Source organism: Acomys minous (genome assembly GCF_964271855.1).
Source record: "Acomys minous genome assembly, chromosome: 7".
NCBI classification, from domain to species: domain Eukaryota; kingdom Metazoa; phylum Chordata; class Mammalia; order Rodentia; family Muridae; genus Acomys; species Acomys minous.
The window spans coordinates 118,629,946-118,649,903 of NC_140488.1; the positions used below are offsets into that span (position 1 = coordinate 118,629,946).

Sequence of the window (19,958 nt, forward strand, 5' to 3'; positions counted from 1 at the left end):
ATATACTTATAATGATTTCCCTCAGTTTCACAAATGGTTTATTGAGTTTTTCAATTTTATCTTTCTTTCAGCTTGAATTCACTTTGCTATTAATAACTCTTTAGGAAATTCAGTTTCCAAATGCTGGATTGTCTTAGTCACCTTTTCCAGTGTTCTGTTCATGTTCTCTTTGTATTATTGGTGTGTTTATTTCTATTATCTTTAATTCCATGAGCTTTTTTATATGTCCTTTATACTCCCTGGATTATTTGCTGTTCAGGTACACAGGATATACTAACTGAGCTAGGCATGGGTATTGAAAATGGTGGGGAGAGCTAGGGTTAATGACTGATTTTATAGGTATCATGTTTTGGGCTTATCTATACACAATATTGGAGGATATTTCTTTTTTTAATTAATTTATTCATATTACATCTCAGTTGTTAGCCCATCCCATGTATCCTCCCATTCCTCCCTTCCTCCCACTTCCCCCCCTACTCGTCTCCCCTCCCCTATGTCTGTGACTGAGGGGGACCTCCTCCCCCTGAATATGCTCATACGGTATCAAGTCTCTTCTTGGTGACCTATTATCTTTCCTCTGAGTGCCACCAGGCATCTCCATCCAAGGGACATGTTCAAATATGGGGCACCAGAGTTTGTGTGAAAGTTAGATCTCCTTCTCCACTGGTCCTGTCCATCGGCTAGTCTGGGTAGGGGTTCGAGGTTTACTGCCTATTTTTTCCTTGGCTGTTGCCATAGTTTGCGGAGGACCCCAGGGCCCAGACTCACCTGTAGTTTTCCAGGACCCGCTGGATTCTTCTATTTCCTCTTTCTCCCAGGCTTCTCACACCTAGTCTCAATAGGATGTCCTCCCCTCTTACCCACTCTCCTGGTAGGTACAGTTTTTCAAGGGGACGTACACCTTGGACTAGTGTCTCGATATAAGTGAGTATATACCATTTAGCTCTTTTTGCTTCTGTGTGAACTCACTCATTATGACAATTTCTAGTTCAATCCATTTGTCCACAAATTTTGGAAATTCCTTGTTTTTAATAGCTGAGTAGTATTCCATAGTGTAAATGTACCACAGTTTCTTTATCCATTCTTCTATTGAGGGACACGTAGGTTGTTTCCAAGTTCTGGCTATTATGAATAAGGCAGCTATGAACATGGTTGAGCATATGTCCCTGTTGTGTGGTAGTGCATCCTCTGGGTATATTTCAAGGAGTGGAATAGCTGGGTCTTGAGGAAGCCCTATTCCCATTTTTCTGAGAAAGCACCAGATAGCTTTCCAAAGTGGTTGTACTAGTTTGCATTCCCACCAGCAATGCAGAAGTGTTCCTCTTTCTTGGAGGATATTTCTAAATGTCTGGTGAATTTAGGAGGAACTGTACTGTTTCCTTTCTATGTACTGTGGGTCTTTCATTTGTTTGGTTTTGAGATGAGGCCGGAACATGTGAACTTCTTTTGTTGTGTGTCTGGTGCAAGATTCCAGGCTGTTTGTTGATTTGATGTTAGGTTTTACTTTTGCTGTTGCCCAAGCTTGTTTGATTTCTGATCAGGTATGAGGAATTGGAAAGGTGATCCTTCAGATGCTCACTGTTGATTTTGGATTGGAGAAAAGAGGTGATCCATTTTAGTGTTAAGCAGGAAAACATGTGAATGGGACGAATGTCTGGGTCTTTGTAAGTAGTGTACAAGATGTGCTACCCCAGCTTGGGGAGTATGAGGAAGGATTGGGTGGGCACTCACCAGGCTAGATGACATACAGGCTATGTGGAATAGGCTGGGCTTGATGGTTGGGGCCTGGTGTGCACTGATGAGGTTCCTGGGCCTTGATAAGCTAGTGCAACACAAAATGTGTTTACCAGATTTGGTACAGAGGTTGGATATGATATAGGTTTGCTAGAATTAAGGTTTCTCCCCACACTGGACACAGGATTTATGACCTGATTAAACATATATATTGGCTATGACCTGGGTGGGCTGAGCTCTCACTGCCTCACCATTCGGGCTTGGTGCTGTAGCTATATGACAAGAGGAGGCCTGAAAGTGGGAAACTGTACAGATGGGGCTCACTAGACTGGGGAGATACATAGGATACACTAACTGGCCTAGCCATGGGTATTAAAAATGGTGGTGGGAGCAGAGCTAGGGTCATGCCGACTGACCAGAGAGGACCAGAGTACAGGGTGTATGACCTAAGCTAATCCTGGGGTTGTTGACATAGCAGGACCTGTGGACTCATCAGTAGACTAGTACATAGGATTGAAAGCCAGGTGAAGTCTGGAAACTGGGGTGAAGAATAGGCGGGTGGGCTGGGTGGATGGAATCAACAGTTGTGTCAGCACACATGGGATGTGTGATGAGGGTCAAACCTAGAGTTTTGAAATATCACAGGCTGGGATCACCAGACATGGCTAGGGAACAGGATGAGGGACTAGGGATAGTCCTAATGGCTGGGGAGGGTGCATGCAAGCTATGGCCAGGAAGACTAATACAAGAACACAAGGTATGTGGGACAAGTATGGCAAGGAGGTTATATATGCTATATGGACACATATATATATTCCTAAATACATAACTGCAACCTTCTCAATCTGAATAGTGTTGCCTGTATCCATGTTTCCAAGGATGAGCATTTGGTATTTGGAAACCAAGTGGTATGCTCTACACTGGGGAACTCATAACCTCAACATTCCTTAGTTGCTTGTAGTTCTATGCAGAGCGTCGAAGCCTCATGGGCAATTCCCCATGTGCTTTGACATGTCCATTGTTGTTGTTGTTGTTCAATTCATGTTTAGGGAGTCACGTTGGTGCAAATTTATGGTTGTACCTTCTGACATTCCGAGAAGACACAACCAAAGGGGCTGGAGAGATGGATCAGTGTTAAAAGGACTGGCTGCACTTCCAAAGGATCAGGTTTCAATCCCCAGCACCCAAATGGCAGCTCACAACTGCTTGTAGCTTCAATTCCAGGGGCCCTGGCACCTTCACAGACAGACACACAACCAAGAAGAAACTAACTCCTAGTGCTTTCGGCTCTTTCTACTACCTCTTCTGCTATGATCCCTGAAGCTCTGGTGTTAAAGACTTACCTCTTAGGTAAGCTATGCTATAAAAAGATTCTGGCCAGGTGGTACTGGCATGTGCCTTTAATCACAGCAATTGGGAGGCAGAAGTAGGTTGATCTCGGTGAGTTCGAGACCAGCCTGGACTATGGAAGCCCAGAATTCCTTAGTGTATTAGTCAGGGCTCTCTAGAGTAGCATAACTTATAAAATGCTTCCCCATGCCCTGTGTGTGTGTGTGTGTGTGTGTGTGTGTGTGTGTGTGTGTGTGTGTCTGTGTCTGTGTATGTCTGTGTCTATAGGTATCCATGTCCATGTGTCTGTGTCTGCATGTACCCAAGAGTGAGTGCATGTGTGTGTCTGTGTGTCTGTCTATGTGTGTCTCTAGGTATCCATGTCCATGTGTCTGTATGTCCGCAAGAGTGAGTGCATATGTGTGTGTGTGTGTGTGTATTAGCATGACTTATGACTTATAGGCTATGAATGGAAAGTCTAAAAATCCTGTAGTTGATCAGTCCACAATGCTCAGTGTTTCAGATGGTCTTCAGTATATGCTAGAATCCCAAAGAAGTGGGCTCTAATGAAAATGAAGGATGGCCTTGCTGGAGAACAAGCAGCAAAGAGCAAAAGCTTCCTTCCTTCATGGGCTTATATAGGCTTCCAGCAGAAGTTGTGTTTTTCCAGATCAAATGATCTGGATTAAAGGTGTGTGTCTTCCTGCCTCAATGATCCAGATTAGAAGTGGATATTCCTTCTTTGACTCACACAAAAATCCCTTACAGATGTGCCCTCCAGTTTTCAGTTTTAGTTAATTCCAGATGTAGCCAACTGGACAACCTAGAACAGTCATCACACCCAGAAACTTTTGAAATGTGTTCCCTGTCTTCCAAAAGGAGTCATTTCCCTTGCCTCTGGCAGAAGAAACACATGGCTGTCTCTATTGGCATGCATGCTTGCTTCATATCCAAGTCCATGTTAGCCTCCAGGCTCCCTCAGTCCCTATTCACAAGCACCTGTTGTACATTTCAAAGCTCCCATGATAGCCTCCTAGCCCTTCTCACATCAGAACCCTTTTCTCTTTATACCCCTCCCCACACTGGCTGCTCCTGCTATTCTCTGCCTCTTCTATCTCCCCTATTTTCTCCCAATCTCCTGATTCCATACCCTTGTCCATGTCAAGTTTTATTCTTTTTTTCTCTCTGTTCTGGACTCTTCCAGGTTCCTCTGGATATTTTCTCTCTTTTACCCAGAATAAAAACCTTCTCCCTGAGATCAGGAATACAAGGCACTTGTCTAAACATAATAAAGGCTATATACAGCAAACCAATAGCCGACATTAAATTAAATGGAGAGATACTCAAGGAAATCCCTCTAAAATCGGGGGGCCAGACAAGGCTGCCCTCTGTCCCCATATCTCTTCAATATAGTTCTTGAAGTTCTAGCCAGAGCAATAAGACATCAAAAGGAGATCAAGGGGATCCAAATGGGAAAGGAAGAAGTCAAATTATCCTTATTTGCAGATGATATGATAGTGTATATAAGTGACCCCCAAAATTCCACCAGAGAACTCCTACAGCTGGCAAACGCCTTCAGCAAATTGGCAGGATACAAAATTAACTCAAAAAAGTCAGTAGCTTTCCTATATGCAAATGACAGGCAGAGGAAGAAATTGGGAAAACTACTCCCTTCACGATAGCCAAAAACAATATAAAATATCTAGGAGTAACTCTAAGCAAGCAAGTGAAGGACTTATTTGAAAAAAACTTTAAACCTCTGAAGAAAGAGATTGAAGATGACATCAGAAGATGGAGGGATTTACCTTGTTCTTGGATCGGGAGAATTAACATAGTAAAAATGGCCATCTTACCAAAAGCAATTTACAGATTCAACGCAATCCCTATCAAAATTCCTACAAAATATTTTGAAGATATTGAAAGATCAATTCTCAAATTCATATGGAGAAATAAAAAGCCCAGAATAGCAAAAACAATCCTATACAATAAAAGATCCTGTGGAGGAATCTCCATACCTGATCTCAAGCGGTACTACAGAGCAACAGTAATTAAAACAGCATGGTACTGGCAAAGCAATAGGCTGGTGGATCAATGGAATCGAATTGAAGACCCAGAGATGAATCCACACACATTTGCTCACCTGATTTTTGACAAAGAAGCCAAATCTATTCAATGGAAAAATGATAGCACCTTCAACAAATGGTGCTGGTCTAACTGGATGTCTACATGTAGAAAAATGCAATTAGAACCCTATTTGTCACCATGCACAAAACTCAAGTCCAAGTGGATTAAAGACCTCAACTTAAAACCAGAGACATTAATTCAGTTCGAGGAAAAGTGGGGAAGAGTTTGGGACACATGGGCACAGGAGACAACTTCCTGAACAGAACACCAACAGCCCAGGCCTTAATGTCAACAATTAATAAATGGGCCCTCATGAGGCTGAGAAGCTTCTGTAAGGCAGGTGACACTGTCAAGAGAACAAAGCGACAGCCTACAGACTGGGAAAAGATCTTCACCAACCCTTCATCTGACAAAGGTCTAATATCCAAAATATATAAAGAACTCAAGAAATTAAACACCACAAAACCAAACAACCCAATTGCCAAATGGGGCTTGGAACTTAGCAGAGAATTCTCAATAGAGGAATATCAAATGGCTAAGAAACACTTAAAGAAATGATCGTCCTCGTTAGTCATCAGAGAAATGCAAATCAAAACGACACTGAGATTCCACCTTACACCCATCAGAATGGCTAAGATCAAAAACTCAAATGACACCACATGTTGGCGAGGATGTGAAGAGAGAGGAACACTCCTTCATTGCTGGTGGGAATGCAAACTAGTACAACCACTTTGGAAAGCTATCTGGCGCTTTCTCAGAAAAATGGGAATAGGGCTTCCTCAAGACCCAGCTAGCCCACTCCTTGGAATATACCCAGAAAATGCCCTACCACACAACAGGGGCATATGCTCAAACATGTTCATAGCTGCTTTATACATAATAGCCAGAGCATGGAAACAGCCTAAGTGTCCCTCAGTAGAAGAATGGACTAAGAAACTGTGGTACATTTACACTATGGAATACTACTCAGCTATTAAAAAGAATGAATTCCCAAAATTTGTGGACAAATGGACTGATCTAGAAATTATCATAATGAGTGAGTTCACCCAGAAGCAAAAAGAGACAAATGGTATATACTCACTTATATCAAGACACTAGTCCAAGGGATACGGCCCATGAAAAATTTTACTTACCAGGAAAATGGGTCAGAGGAGAGAACATCCTATTGAGACTTTAGGTGAGAGTAGCATGGAAGAATGGGGAAATAGTAGGACCCACAGGGTCCTGGAAACCTACAAGAAGAACTTTATGACAGGCGGATCTGCGTCCTGGGGTCCTCCTCAAACTAAGGCACCAGCCAAGGAGAATATAGGCAGTGAACTTTGAACCCCTACCAAGACCTAGCCGATAAACAGGATATTCTCCACCGGTGAGGTGAGAGTGAGATCTGACTCTCACATGAACTCTGGTGCTCCTTTTCTGACCATGTCCCCTGGATGGGGAGGCCTGGTGGCACTCAGAGGAAGGATAGCAAGTTACCAAGAAGAGACTCGATACTCTAGGAGCATATATAGGGGGAGGAGGTCTCCCTCAATCACAGACATAGGGGATGGGAGAAGGGGGAAGTAGGAGGGAGGGAGGAATAGGAGGAAACAAGGGAAGGGCTAACAATCAAGGTGTAATATGAATAAATTAATAAAAAAATCAACAGATATGAGTAGATAAAAAAAATACCTTCTCCCTAAAAATGGAGTGGCCATTTTGCGAGTTATTGTACTGTGCTCCATCACGTACGTACCTGATGCTGAGAACTCTTGAGGGACAGAGATTGCACCCCCGCCCCAGCAAGTGGCCTGCCCTATCCTAACAGAACCAAGCTGTGCAGGTCTTGTTTTGCATGGATGCTTCTCTTGCCTTTATGGCTGTGCATCAAATGTATACAGTTCCCAAGGAGGCCAGAAGAGGGTAATGTGTCCCTGGGAACCTGCGTTGTAGATTGTTGTGGCTTGCCAGTGTGGGTGCAGCAAATCAACCCTGGGTCATCTGTAAGAAAAACCAGTAATACGCTCAACCCCTAAGCCATCTCTAGAGTACCTCCAATCTCTCAGTTTGAACAGGCCCACAGGGTATAGTTTACAATTTCATCTCTCTTGTGTAAATAAAGTTTAGAGTGCTGGATAAGCCTGTGAATGAGAGAGGAGTGTCAAAACCCGAGGGCACAAGTTACCAGGATCCTGTGATTCAGAAGGCTCAGATGGCCTTTGTAATCCAAGGCAACTTTTAAAACTCGAGGCCGATGCCATTCTGGCCATAAATAAGCACAGGCAGCTTTAGGGGTGTCCATGTTGTCCCTGTGGGCTACTTTCCTTTATCAGTGGCATAGGAAGTGTCCTAGCTCTGTGACTGTGTCAACAGAAGAGGCAAACCAGATTCCTTCCTTGAGGGGCTCCTTCCTCTTCCATAGTTTTCTTCCTATGCCTTTCTCTCTTGCCTCACCTGCACCTGTCTTATGAAATCCAGAATCATTCTCTGCACTGAACCACCCCATCTTTCCCTTGCCCAGATGACTAATGAACTGAGAAAAGCCATAAGTATTTAAGGCTTTAAGGCCTTGTCCATGTGTTTGTGCGTGCACGCACATGCGCACACACACACACACACACACACACACACACACACACACAGACTCAAATAAGGCACCACCATCTGTACCTGCCACATGCCTTGCTACATAATAAAAGGTGTCTGAGCTAGTTCTTTTTGGTTAGTTTGTTCTTCAGCACAGGCTACACAAGAGAATCTCCCACCGTACATTTATCTTGCACAAGTCACTTACACATAGTAAATATCTGCATTAGTGTTGATGTTTCCCAGTTATTTCCTCCTGTCGTTCATGTACAAATAGTTTTTGTTCTCACAGGTGAGGGATCTCTTTTTAATTACTGATGCTTAGAAACAAAATTGCTGTACCAAAGGAGTTGTGATAGGAACATTAAATGAATAGGAACTGTGCACAAAGAGAAGTGCTAAAATATTGAAAATATACACTGTGGAACACTGTTCATCAACAGAGAAATTGAGATCATGATCTTGGCAGGTAAATGGATGGAACCAGGTAAGATCATATTAAATGATGTAATACTCTTACATAAAGACAAATATCACATGGTCTCTCTCATAGGTGTCTCCTAACTAAAACTCTTCAGATATGAGTGCATATCCTGGAGTAACTGCAAAAAAAAAAACCCCACTAAAGTAAACAGCCTATTGCTGTGATGGTTGGGAGAAGCAATAGAGAGGCAAATACCAGAGAACAAGTAACCTGACAGAAGAATGGGACAGGGGGAGCTCTCTACTTAGCAACAGTGAGGGAGAGAAACACAGAAGGAAGAGGGAAGGAGGCAAAATAACAGTGAGAATTTCTGGGGGGGGGGGAAAGTCATAAGGAATCATAGAGTTAACTATTTACTGGAAAAATAAAGCTGTAACAGACACACAGCCATATCTGGGTACAAATAGAGATATACAGATTAAATGCAGTTTTCTCCTCTGGCCTGGCAATACTCCTTTCAAGAGCCAAAGGCCACCTAATGAAAATCCCAGCATGAGGCACAACAAAGCCTCTTTTGAGTTAACCATCAGGGTTGTCTAAAGACGTGCTAAACATACAAGTTATTGCTATTGCCCTTGGTTGCCCTCTGTAGGTGGAAGGTAAGTCTCTTTTACTGAAGACACCACAGGGCCTGGAGGTCCCTGAGCTAGAAATCTAATGAAAACCTCCTCCCTGAGGACTGCACTTTAGGATATCAGAAGGCACCCAAACTCCTAAAGGAGGGAAGCAACCCACAACTCTACCCAGATAGGATGCCTATGAATCACAGAAAAGATCCGCAAGGCGGCATGGAAATCACAAGGGTGCAGTAGTGGCATGCACGCCTCAGCAGTAACCCACAGTTCCCTAACTGGGCTTGAGACATGCTAACCTAAAGGGAAAACATGCTTGGTGCTGACAACCTGGCTAACTACCCAGACAAGGGAAGGCACAGGCTTCGGAGTACCTATAAACACCACTTTATTAACCCAGCATAGTCTCTAGCAGCAATTCCCCTAGGTACCTTGCCTGTAGAGAAGGACAGGTGATAGGGTTAAACCTCATCATTTCAAGGAGAAAAGACTAAATCCATGATTGCCCAATTAAAGCATGCTGTGTTTTGTGGTGCACCTGGGACTGGGCGGCCTAAGTCAGGATTTGAGAGAGTAGCCCCTGCGGCCTGCTGGCCTCACAAAGTCCCTTTTATAGCAGAGATAAACCATATACAGGAGCCACAGAGTTGGCTGTTATCCACTGTAGATAGATATAATGACAGGGAAGGAACAGGGGTAAATATTATACACTTTGTGAATGAGGTCATAAGCTTAGTCTAAGTTGAAAAGAACGTATTTTGCAGTTTACATCAGATCTAAGGAACATGAAGTTATACTTAGTTACCAATAGAACGCTTAAACTGCGAGAACTTAAAACAGGACAAACAGGAAGTTATTCTGAACTGTCTTCTCCACAGACAGAACCCAGGACCATGAACCTACAAGGTTTATATTTTCCCGTTTTGGTCTCCCATGAACTTGCAAGGCACACTGTTCCCCTTCTGTTCTCACAATAGTTGCACACAGTGACTACATTTGTGTGTGTCTGTGAATGTGCAGGTGCAGAGATTGTCTGATTTAACATTCAAAATTCAAAGATAAGGGCAGTGCAGTGCAGTGCTGAGAAGGACTGACAGAGAATGATTCCTAAGACACATCTGGGAGCACTAGAGCAACATACTTTAGGTGAACGGATGCTCAGTGAAATACTTCCATCCAAGGTAGTTTTCACACAATGAGTAAAGTGCCTTGTAGGTCCTTAGCAAAGGCTAAGCGCACTATCGACAGATTTGTAGTAAGGGCAAGGATAATCCCCACAGAGAGTCGGGTACACGCTACAACTCTGCCAATGAACTACATATTATCCCATCTATAGAGGATTTGACAGAGAGCATGGAAAAACACTAGCAGAATGGTGGTGACTCATTGAGAGCAATGCTTGTGGAGTGTTCCACACATGGCGATAACACCTTCCAAGTGGGTACAGGATGGGAAAAACGTTGCCAGAGTGTTTGCCATAGGGTAAGAACAGTGCTGACACATTTTGCCCACTGTAAGGGCCACATTTCACGAGGCCAGAAGCACACAATAAGACCACTAATGCTAGACAGTTCGCTGCGGGAAGTTGTCTCTTTGTTCGAGGTACACTTGTTGTTTAGGGTTCCAGAGATGTGCCCATGATGCTGAATGCCCACCGTGTTGTCCTCATCATGGGAACGATTCACCTCTCCGGGGCTGACAGAAGGAAAACAAGAGAAGAAAGAGAAGTGCCATTGAGCCCATAGTGCTGGTCACTCGGCCATCACATCTTCCTCCCTCCAGGCAAAACTGGCACACTCCTCTTCAGTCTTAACCCAAAGCCCCTCCATCCACAAGAGAATCCTGTCCCAGAGCACAGTGACGACCGCTCATAGCACATAGAGAAGGTGCATCCTGCGCATCGAGAGCTGATCTACGGTTTGAGAACCCACAGCACCTTGGCTATGGCTGGTTCCCAGTACTCAGAATAGGGTGGAGAATGCATGGGCGATTCCTCTCAGCCTCAGTGTTACACCTCAGAGGACCAGTAGAGGTGAGTGATGTGGGGCAACAAAGGACCAGATGAGGTCCCAGCATCATAAGGGAAAGGCATACTTTGAGGGGCTTGGGGGAGTGTCAATGGGTGACTCACCTGTTCAGTCATCCTCTTCCAGTTCACTGATCTCCTCCTGGGTTAGGAGACGCTTACTCTCTGGCATCCCGTGGCTCCTCATACCCTCATAGTTCTTCTTGGATCCTGATGAGGAGAAGATTTGTCACATGAATACTGGGTCAGGTGAGAACATTCCCACCATGTTTTGTCAGGAACAGGAGAGAGCTTGTCCCTCCAACGTGCCCTTGGGCCTTGTCCCTGTTCTGGTTTGCACGTCTTCTCCCTCAGAGAGACTGAGGGACTGGACACCCACCGGAGGAGAACAAGCGTCGGTTTGTGTTTCTTCTTGTGGCCTCTGCAACTCCCCCGTGTAGCCCGCACCTCCTCCTGCACTAGAACATTTCCCCATCTGCCCTCCTCTGTTCAGCAGGCATACATGACCAGCACTGAGTAGATTAAGAAAGGTTGTCTGGTAGGGTGGAATAGCTTGAACAAGTTTCAGGTGCCTGGAAGGCTTATTTCATAATACAGAGGGACTTTTGAACCATAATTGTCCAACCCCAGTGCATAGATTTAGTGTCAGGGGCTCACGGTTGGGAAGACTTGCCCAATGTCACACGGTCTTAGACAGAGGACAAATCTTATCAAGAGTGTGAATTCCTGTTCTAACATGGCAGGTGCTGGTAGGTGAACTGTTCAACTCAGCACACCCAGGGCTAGTACAGGCCCCATGACACACAGTACAGAACAGAGGCAGGGAAGCAAGAAGCGAGTGCTGTGCTCTTTCCCCATACTTTCTTCTCACCTGATGACTTCTTGCTGTGCTTCTCACAGTGGGATGGCTTGCCAAGGGGGTGCAGATTCTTCCAAGGTTGACCTGAGCCACATGTTGCACCCGGCAGGCCTTTGGGCTTATCGTCGACTGCCAGCCATTTCTGCACCTTTAAATTGTGGAGAGTGCATGTGATCAGCATTGGTATTCTCTAGTGCTTTGGTGGCTACAAACTATTTCCCCATGCAGTGAATTACGTTCACGCACTCGCAGTATCGGCAGGACATCATGACACCACCCTTACTCGAATCATGAGGAACCTAGAAGCTTAAAGGGAAAAGGAATCTCCTAAATGAATCAGGTTTATAGGACTGTGATGCTTGTGTTTCTCCTCTGGCCAGAATGACCTTCCTGTAAGCAGAAAATGTACATGCGTGCGAGTGGGGGGGGGCTGTGCGGGATAAAGAACATGGGAGAAAGAGAGCAGTTGAGAGATCCACAGGATCTGTGAAAGACAGACATTCTGTGGCCTCTCAAGCTTAGCAGATAAGCTCAGAGCCCTGGAAAGCTAATTGGAGATCCAAAGTAACAGTGACTAGAGAGGAGGAAAGACTGCTGCACCAGGATGTGGTGAGGAAGGAAAAAAGAAAGAATGAGCCAGCAACGGTGATCTGCTTCTAGAAGAAAGGGGGGACAGATGGTCTTGTCCTGTCCAGCACAGCGCATGTGTGTGGTGGTTTGAATGGGGATGACCTCCATAGGGTCCTATTTGGTGGGCTCTCATTTTGTGAACCATTTAGGAAGAGGTAGGAGCTGTAGCCTCATTGGGGATGGTGTGTCCCTAGGGGTGGGCTTGGAGGTATCAAAGTGGATACCAGGTCCAGTCTAACTCTCTCTCTCTCTCTCTCTCTCTCTCTCTCTCTCTCTCTCTCTCTCTCTCGCTCTCGCTCTCTCTCTCTCTTCACTATGAGATGTGTGCTTTCAGGTACATGCTCCCTACCATGATGATCATCCAGTAATCTTCTGACACGGTAAACAAGGCCCCATTAAATGCTTTCTGCTGTGAGCTGACATGGTCATGGTGTCTTTTAACTCTAACAGCATGGTAGGTATGATGATGTGGAAGTTGGCAAGGTGGCACATGCATCAACTCTGCTTTTATCATAGACTGTTACTGGTTACTAACCTGAGCTACCTTTCATCCAACATCCTCCTTCACGGAATAAAGAATCCGTGTACAATTAGCTGGAAGAAAGCCGATTCCAAGCACCTAAATTCTCTTTACATCTTCTGTTGCTCGTCTGTGTTTTATTCATGAGATTTCATATCCCCGTGTACCTTAGAAAGGTCTCAGTGTCACTTTTCCAAGAGACCCAGGTGTATAGGCATGCCCCAACATAGCCAGACAGTGGCACTGTATAAATAGTGGGATAATAAAATAATTGAACACTTTCCATGAATGATCCCTTCTTTGCACTTTGAACCACAACTATCTCCTCTCTCACCACCGACTCACAGATCCCTTAGCTCTCCACACCACAGTGGAATCTGCAGCTGTGGAAGCTCCCCTTTCCTAAGAAATGTGGTGAGTCTAAAGCTTCCTCTGGGTCAAGAGTGTGTATCAGCCAGTTCCCCGGTGAAGAAAGTGTCTGTGAAAGAGATCACAGAGGGAGGGCTCCAGTGGCCCAGACACAGTGCAGATGTCACCTGGTGCTTCCTGCTAGGAGAGTGGGTGTCAGGCTGGGAGAGTCATCAGGCAGTGTGGGAAAAATCCTGAGCGGGGCATTACCGCAACTTCAGATACCAATTAAGTCATGACAGCATTTCAGTGCTTTGGGCGATGGATGACATACCCGGAGAAACTGACATGAGAAACTGACACTCACTCCCACAGTTTGGAATGCTTGTGCACAACAGCCGCTTCTTCAGCCTCATGAATCTGATGATTAAGAATATGATGTTTCCTCTTTCAAGAAATTATCAGAAACCCTGTCAGAGCCATCCCCTTAAGTAGCTGAGGGGTAACTCGGTGTGCTCCGATTTTGAATATTAGGAAGCAGTGTGATATGCACCACTGTCCAAGGCACTGGAGTTTTAAGCCAGGAGTTAAGGACCTCAAAACAAGCACTCTACCAGTGGGGCAGAGTGACCCAGGGCTTGCAACTGAAGGCATTGGCCAACTGAAGGCATATTGGCTTTCAGAATCATGGATAGATGCTATTGTGCAGTCGATGCTAGGCCAGACATCTTATAGAAGAGAGCAGGAAGGAAGAAATCGCCTCAATGATAGAACACTGTACTACCCATGAGTGAGGCCCTTTGTTCCATTCTCTGTACTGTACAAAGGGAATTAAGGGAAGAAAGAAGGAAGTGATGAGGGTAGAGACTAGAGAATGAGGACGAACAGAGAAAGGGGAGGAATTTAAAGCTGCACAGAGAGCTAGGGGACAGGGACTAGGGCATTTGAGTTCTTCCATTCTCACCACCATGGCCTGAACTGAAGGGAACATTAGATGCTGTCCTGTAGAAGTGGGGGTGACTCACCTTCAGGCATTTTCCTTCTGCCTTGCCTTCGGAACGGTCATCTACAGAAGGGTGACAAGTTGGAAGGGTTTACTTGTTAGTCTGTATCCCCAAATTCCAGCTCCTGCAGCTTTAGTGAATGCGGCAGTGGAAGGTTCCCGTCTACTCATGGAGGAGAAACGAGTAGAGCACGGCCTTCTCCTTTTCTTTCTTTACTGATAACTTAGACACTATGTGCAGTGTCAGTTCAGAAGTCTCCTTCTGAATTGTGTATAAGATATTGGCTAAGCCTCCTCACTGACAGATCCCATCTCAGTACATTTATTTGTATTTTCCCCATAGCCTTACGTAGATTTCATGAAAATGTAAAACATCTTCACTTACAGATATAGGGTGATGAAAACCTCAGTTGCACACATGGACCTTTGTTCCATGTGTGATGAAAGGTAGTGATTTGGCTCAGTGCTTCCGGGGCTGACCAGTGTAATAATTCTCCTGTAGTGTCAAAAGATGTGCATACGGTCCCGGCCAGGAGAGTGTGCTTAGGTTAAGAGCTTGTACTATCTGCCGAGATTTCCTGGGGGAAATCACAGGCCCATGGGACAGTTTGTACACTCTGACTCTATTGGACGTTTCCTGTGATAGCAGCAGAAAAACTGACTACATCTTGTCGCATGTCTCCTCAAATGCCCAGGGATCAGGAGCCTTGTACCTCTCACCTTTGCATTCTATATCTTGTTCTGTCACTGACTAGTACAGGAGCCAAGACACATACAGTGTGTGTGTGAGTGTGTGTGTGTGTGTGTGTGTGTGTGTGTGTGTGTGTGAAGGGAGGTGTCCTCCCATGTTCAGGATAGGATATATGAAAATATCCATTTACATTGAGTATATACATGTTTTCCATTTATTCATCATCCACAATCATGCATGTTCTTTTTTAATGTTACAGAATTTTAGGTGACAAGCTCCTCCCTGTTGCACATAATCTTACAAGAGAAATCTTTCCCCTCAGATTCCACCTGAGGAAAGGAAGTGTTGTCTGTGACTCTGACAGGCATTTGAATGAAATGATTATCCTTAAGTGCCCCTCCCTGCCCACTCACCTTTACTCTCATGGAGAACGCCTTCATCAGGCTTCTTGATCAGGGATTCCATAACTTGTTCCTTGCTCTCCATGGAAATAGAGATTGTTCGTGGCTCCTAGGAGGAAGCAAAATGCTCAGGCTTTGAACACAGATGTTTGGGTGGAGGAAGCAGCAGGGTGCTGTGCTACCTCACAGCCAAGAAGGTGCACTGGAACAAAGATCTGCAGGAGGAAGGGTGCAGGGTGGGGGTCTGAGCTCCACGCTGGCTCATCTCTGCTCTCGGTCTTGGGATGGAAAAGAACACAGCGAGCTTGGTGGTTCCTGACATTTCTTCCTCAAGAAAGGAAACTTGCAGTTGAAGGGGGCTGCACTAGGCTGAGATGATAAATTTTATAAATGCACACCAACGTACAGGGCTCTGCCTTCCTCAGCTTCCAAAGTCACTTAGACTATACAGTCTTGTGCCACTGTGTCTGGCTTCATGTGTGGTTATATTCTTTTATGTGTGGGGGCATGTTCTGAGGTGAAAGGATTAAGGTGAGTGCCACATCTATATAAAGATCTTCATGACTGATGGTGTTCACTCCTTACAGAAGGGCATATGCAGATCTTCTGTGATGAAAAGAGGTGGATATACTCATTTTAGTGAATTGTGGCTCACCACTGTCCTAATTTCTAGTGTAGCTGAGTGAAGAGAGTTGGCATCTCCAGGTCTCCAGGACTCACTCATGTTGAAGGAACATAGGGGTATGTTAAGATGCCCCACTAAGGGGCTCTGCGAACTGAATTCATTGGGTACTCTTATGGAGGGTTACTTGGAGGGGTCTCTGGCTGGGGCTGTGAGGTGTGCCACTTTCCCCCAGAGCAGTTAGTAAAGTAATCCCTTAGACAGAGGCTACTTGGAACTACTACTGATAGAGGAAAACTCAACTCTTGGTGGTTTTCAAGTTTGTGTAGTTCAGAAGACTACTGTTTTCCTCAGAAATAGTGGCTCAGAAGTCTGGCAGACATAACATGGCCATCCTTTCTGGTGTCCTTGAGGGAAACACTCTGTACGGGTTCCGGCCGTAGCACATTCCTAACAGTTGCAGAATGCTGAAGCCACAGGAGGGCTACAAGAAATATGGTTGTCCACACGGACTCCTGACTTTTCCACCTTCCCAGGTTTAACTTGTTCAGATTGTGTCTCACATAGAACCTACCTCAGATGTGGAGTGATGAGGCAGTGTTCCTCCAAGAAGAGACCATATGCCTAGATCCAGCTGCCCCTCCAGATACAACTAACCAGAGCAGTAAGTGCCCATCAACTGCTCAAGAAAGCGGGTGGGGCAAATGAGGTCATAGTGGGGTATGCTAGCCCGGGAAGTACTTCATAAAGTGGGTGTAGCCCCTGAATATTCCCATTTCAAGGAGTATCTTTGCTCTTCCTGACCTTGCCTATTCCAGGATCTGTTGACCTCTTGGAATACTAGCTCTTCCTCATGCCCAGACACCACCAATCAATGCTCTGCGGTGCAGTCATTTATGTAAATAAATGATCTGTCTGCAGTATCTCTCCTTCTCAGGTCCTCCCCAGTCTCTGTATCACTCTAAGAAGCTACAAAATTCAAGGCTATTAGAAAGGAACTCTCAAACTTGAAAAAAAGCTTTCATATATCTCTTCATCTCAAAGACCCAAGAACTGGAAGCAGGTGTCTCTTTGATAACTATATCTACAACAATAATACTAAAGCATATCCACATGATCTAGAGTTCCCCACTGCCCCCTCGCATGTCTTTTTCTATTTAGTATATCTTGCTTACTTGCATAATAATTGTCACCAATTTGACTCAGTGATGCTTGGGTTTTCCATGGCAAGCTCTTACTGGATGTGTGTGTGTGTGTGTGTGTGTGTGAGAGAGAGAGAGAGAGAGAGAGAGAGAGAGAGAGAGAGAGAGAGAGAGAGGAGAGGGAGAGGGAGGGAGGGAGGGAGGGAGGGAGAGGGAGAGGGAGAGGGAGAGGGAGAGAGAGAGAGAGAGAGAGAGAGAGAGAGAGAGAGAGAGAGAGAGGGAGGGAGAGGTAGGTAGGTAGGTAGGTATGTAGTAATGGATGGAGGGAAAGAGGAAGGGAGAGCGAGGGAGGGAGAGAGGTGGCAATCTTGGCACAACACAGGAGATTCTGGAGAACCAGCATAAAGCTACAGACCAATGTAAGCTCGGTGTTTTTTTTTTCAGTCTCTGTGAGCTTTTACTCCCCTCGCTTAGCTGAATCAGGGGGCCATGTTCTTCAGACATCCTCCAGCACCTCTGGCACTTAAACTCTCTCTGCTTCCCCTTCTGCAGGATTCCCTGAGCTCCCAAGGTAAAGGACTTGATGGAAACCACCAATTTCAATTCCCTCCCTCCCTCTCTCTGCATAATGTCTGGCTGTGGGTCTCTGCATATGTTCCTATCTACTGCCATGCAAAGCCTCTCTGAAGATAACTGGATAAGGCACTGATCTATGAGTACAGTAGAAAGTCATTAGGAATCACATTACTGAATTTTTTTTTATACCAGCCATATTTGGTTTTATCCTAGGTCTCTGGACTATCTAGTCTCTGGTTTCTGGTTACTCAAGATGTGTTAGGAATGGGTTCCTGTCCCGTCCCATGGGACAAATTGAACCAGGATTCACCTGAAAGAAGAAGTGCAGATTGAAAGTGGTGACAAAGTTGTGAGAAAATTGCATGAACGTCGATTTTCTTAGATATTAGGATGGCTATTCCAGCTTTCTACTTGGGTCTGTTTGCTTGAAAAACCTTTTTCTGGTCCCTTCCTCTGAGGTAAAGTTTATCTTTTTTACTGAAGTGTTTCTTGTATGCAGCAGGGTTTTAAATCTTACATTAAGAGCTCATACGCCATTTTCTTCAAGGCTGCCAAATACAAATAGCCAAAACTCTATGAATGTAACACACACACACACACACACACACACACACACACCTATCTATCTATCTGTCTACATATATATACATATATATAATATATATATATATACATTTTCAAAGGTGTTTCATGCTTCTTCTCATGCTTCTTCTAGCTGTAAGTAATTTATTGAATATATATCTTGTAAAATATGTGTGCATGCAAAAATATTTAGTAAAAATTTTTCAAAGAGCCTATACCCCCAAAAATGGAAAAATCTAAATATCTTGATACTTTCCATTTACCAAAAGTACAACCAAAATCAGGCAATCAAATTAACAAATAAAATAAATTACCCCAAAGGAAATAAAAGCAGGAAGTAAAGGAATTAACATTCTCCAAACCAAAAACAGCCCTGCATCAGAGGGTTTCATGGCAGAGTTCTACCAGTCTTTCAAGGAAGAACTTAAACCAATACTCTTCAACTTATTCGACAAAATAGAAACAGAAGGAATATTGCCAAACTCAATCCATGAAGCCACAGTCACCCTGATACCTAAAACTACACAAAGACCCATCAAAGAAAGAGACTTTCAGATCCATTTTACTTATGAACATTGATGCCAAAATATTCAATGAAATACTCACAAACCAAATACAAGACCACATCAAAAATATAATCCACCATGATTATGTAGGATTGATCCTAAGCATTCACGGTGGTTTAAAATATGAACTCCCATCAGTTTAATCCACCATATAAAAAACTGAACAAAAAACACATAGCACCTCATACGATGCTGAAAAAGCGTTTGATAAAATCCAACACACTTTATGTTTAAAGACATGGAGAGATCAGGGATACAAGGCACAAACCAAATACAATAAATGCAACATACAGCAAGCCTGTAGCCAACATCAAATTAAATGGAGAGAAACTTCTAGCAATCCCTCTAAAACCAGGGACAAGACACGGCTGCCCACTCTTTCCGTACTTCTTCAATATCGTACTTGAAGTTCTAGATAGAGCAATAACAGAATTGAAGGAATCCAAGAAGATTCAAATTGGAAAAGAAGTACCCCCATTCACAGATGATATGATAGCATACATAAGTGATCCCAAAAATTCTACCAAGGAACTCTTAAAGCAGATAAAACACCTTCATCAAAGTGTCTGGATACAAAATAACTGAAAAATATCAGTAGCCCTCCTGTACACAAACACCAAATGGGATGAGAAAGAAACTAATGAAACAGCACGCTTCACAATAGCCACATATAATATATCTTGGTGCAACTCTAACCAAGCAAGTGAAATGCCTGCATGACAAGTGAAGGAGACATAAACATGTCTTTTGTTTAGATCACAAGTGGGGGATGAGAAAAAGACATGTGAGAGAACAGGTGATGTTTATCCACTAGAAGAGGAACCACCAGGTGGGGGAGATTGGTCATGAACCAGCTGAAAAACATCCTTGAGCACAATCTGAGAGGAGGTATAAATGTGAGCCAAAAACAAAAGGTGGAGCCTTTGGAGATTTGAAATAGTTCTGGCTGTTCATCAATCCACTTCGAAACTCTCCTTGAGAGAACCACTTGAGGGAAGGTTTCAGGTCTCCGGGCTCTGCCTGACGTTCTGGGTACTGGTTGCTCCAGGTTCCAGCGGAAGAAATCCTGCTGATTATGACAGGAGAATCATTCCTCGGAATTGATATCCTTACGGTTTCATTATTGTATTCTTTGATCTCCGTTTCCTATTGTTTAGTTTAGCCGGGTTATAAGTGAGGTA

At 44.3% G+C, this 19,958-nt stretch overlaps 1 protein-coding gene across 1 annotated transcript; it reads right to left on the minus strand.

Moving 5' to 3' along the window:
* Positions 1–10,358: 10,358 nt before the first annotated feature.
* LOC311602394 (uncharacterized protein) lies at positions 10,359–16,590 on the minus strand. Its single transcript, XM_084790376.1, has 6 exons — positions 16,486–16,590; positions 15,302–15,398; positions 14,220–14,260; positions 11,709–11,844; positions 10,943–11,047; positions 10,359–10,506 (listed from the first exon to the last, which is right to left on the minus strand). Exons 2-5 carry the CDS (start codon positions 15,372–15,374, stop codon positions 10,947–10,949), a joined length of 351 nt encoding a protein of 116 aa, XP_084646502.1. The 5' UTR covers positions 15,375–15,398; positions 16,486–16,590; the 3' UTR covers positions 10,359–10,506; positions 10,943–10,946.
* Positions 16,591–19,958: the final 3,368 nt, after the last annotated feature.

What these genes read in the sequence shown, in the direction of transcription:
- LOC311602394 (XM_084790376.1), bottom strand. Translation starts at nt 15,374, where the DNA reads ATGGAGAGCAAGGAACAAGTTATGGAATCCCTGATCAAGAAGCCTGAT. An exon ending in CAGAAGGAAAATGCCTGAAG is followed by an intron (nt 11,845 to 14,219) that starts GTGAGTCACCCC and finishes CACAATTTAAAG; the next exon opens with GTGCAGAAATGGCTGGCAGT. An exon ending in GCACAGCAAGAAGTCATCAG is followed by an intron (nt 11,048 to 11,708) that starts GTGAGAAGAAAG and finishes TCTCCTCATCAG; the next exon opens with GATCCAAGAAGAACTATGAG.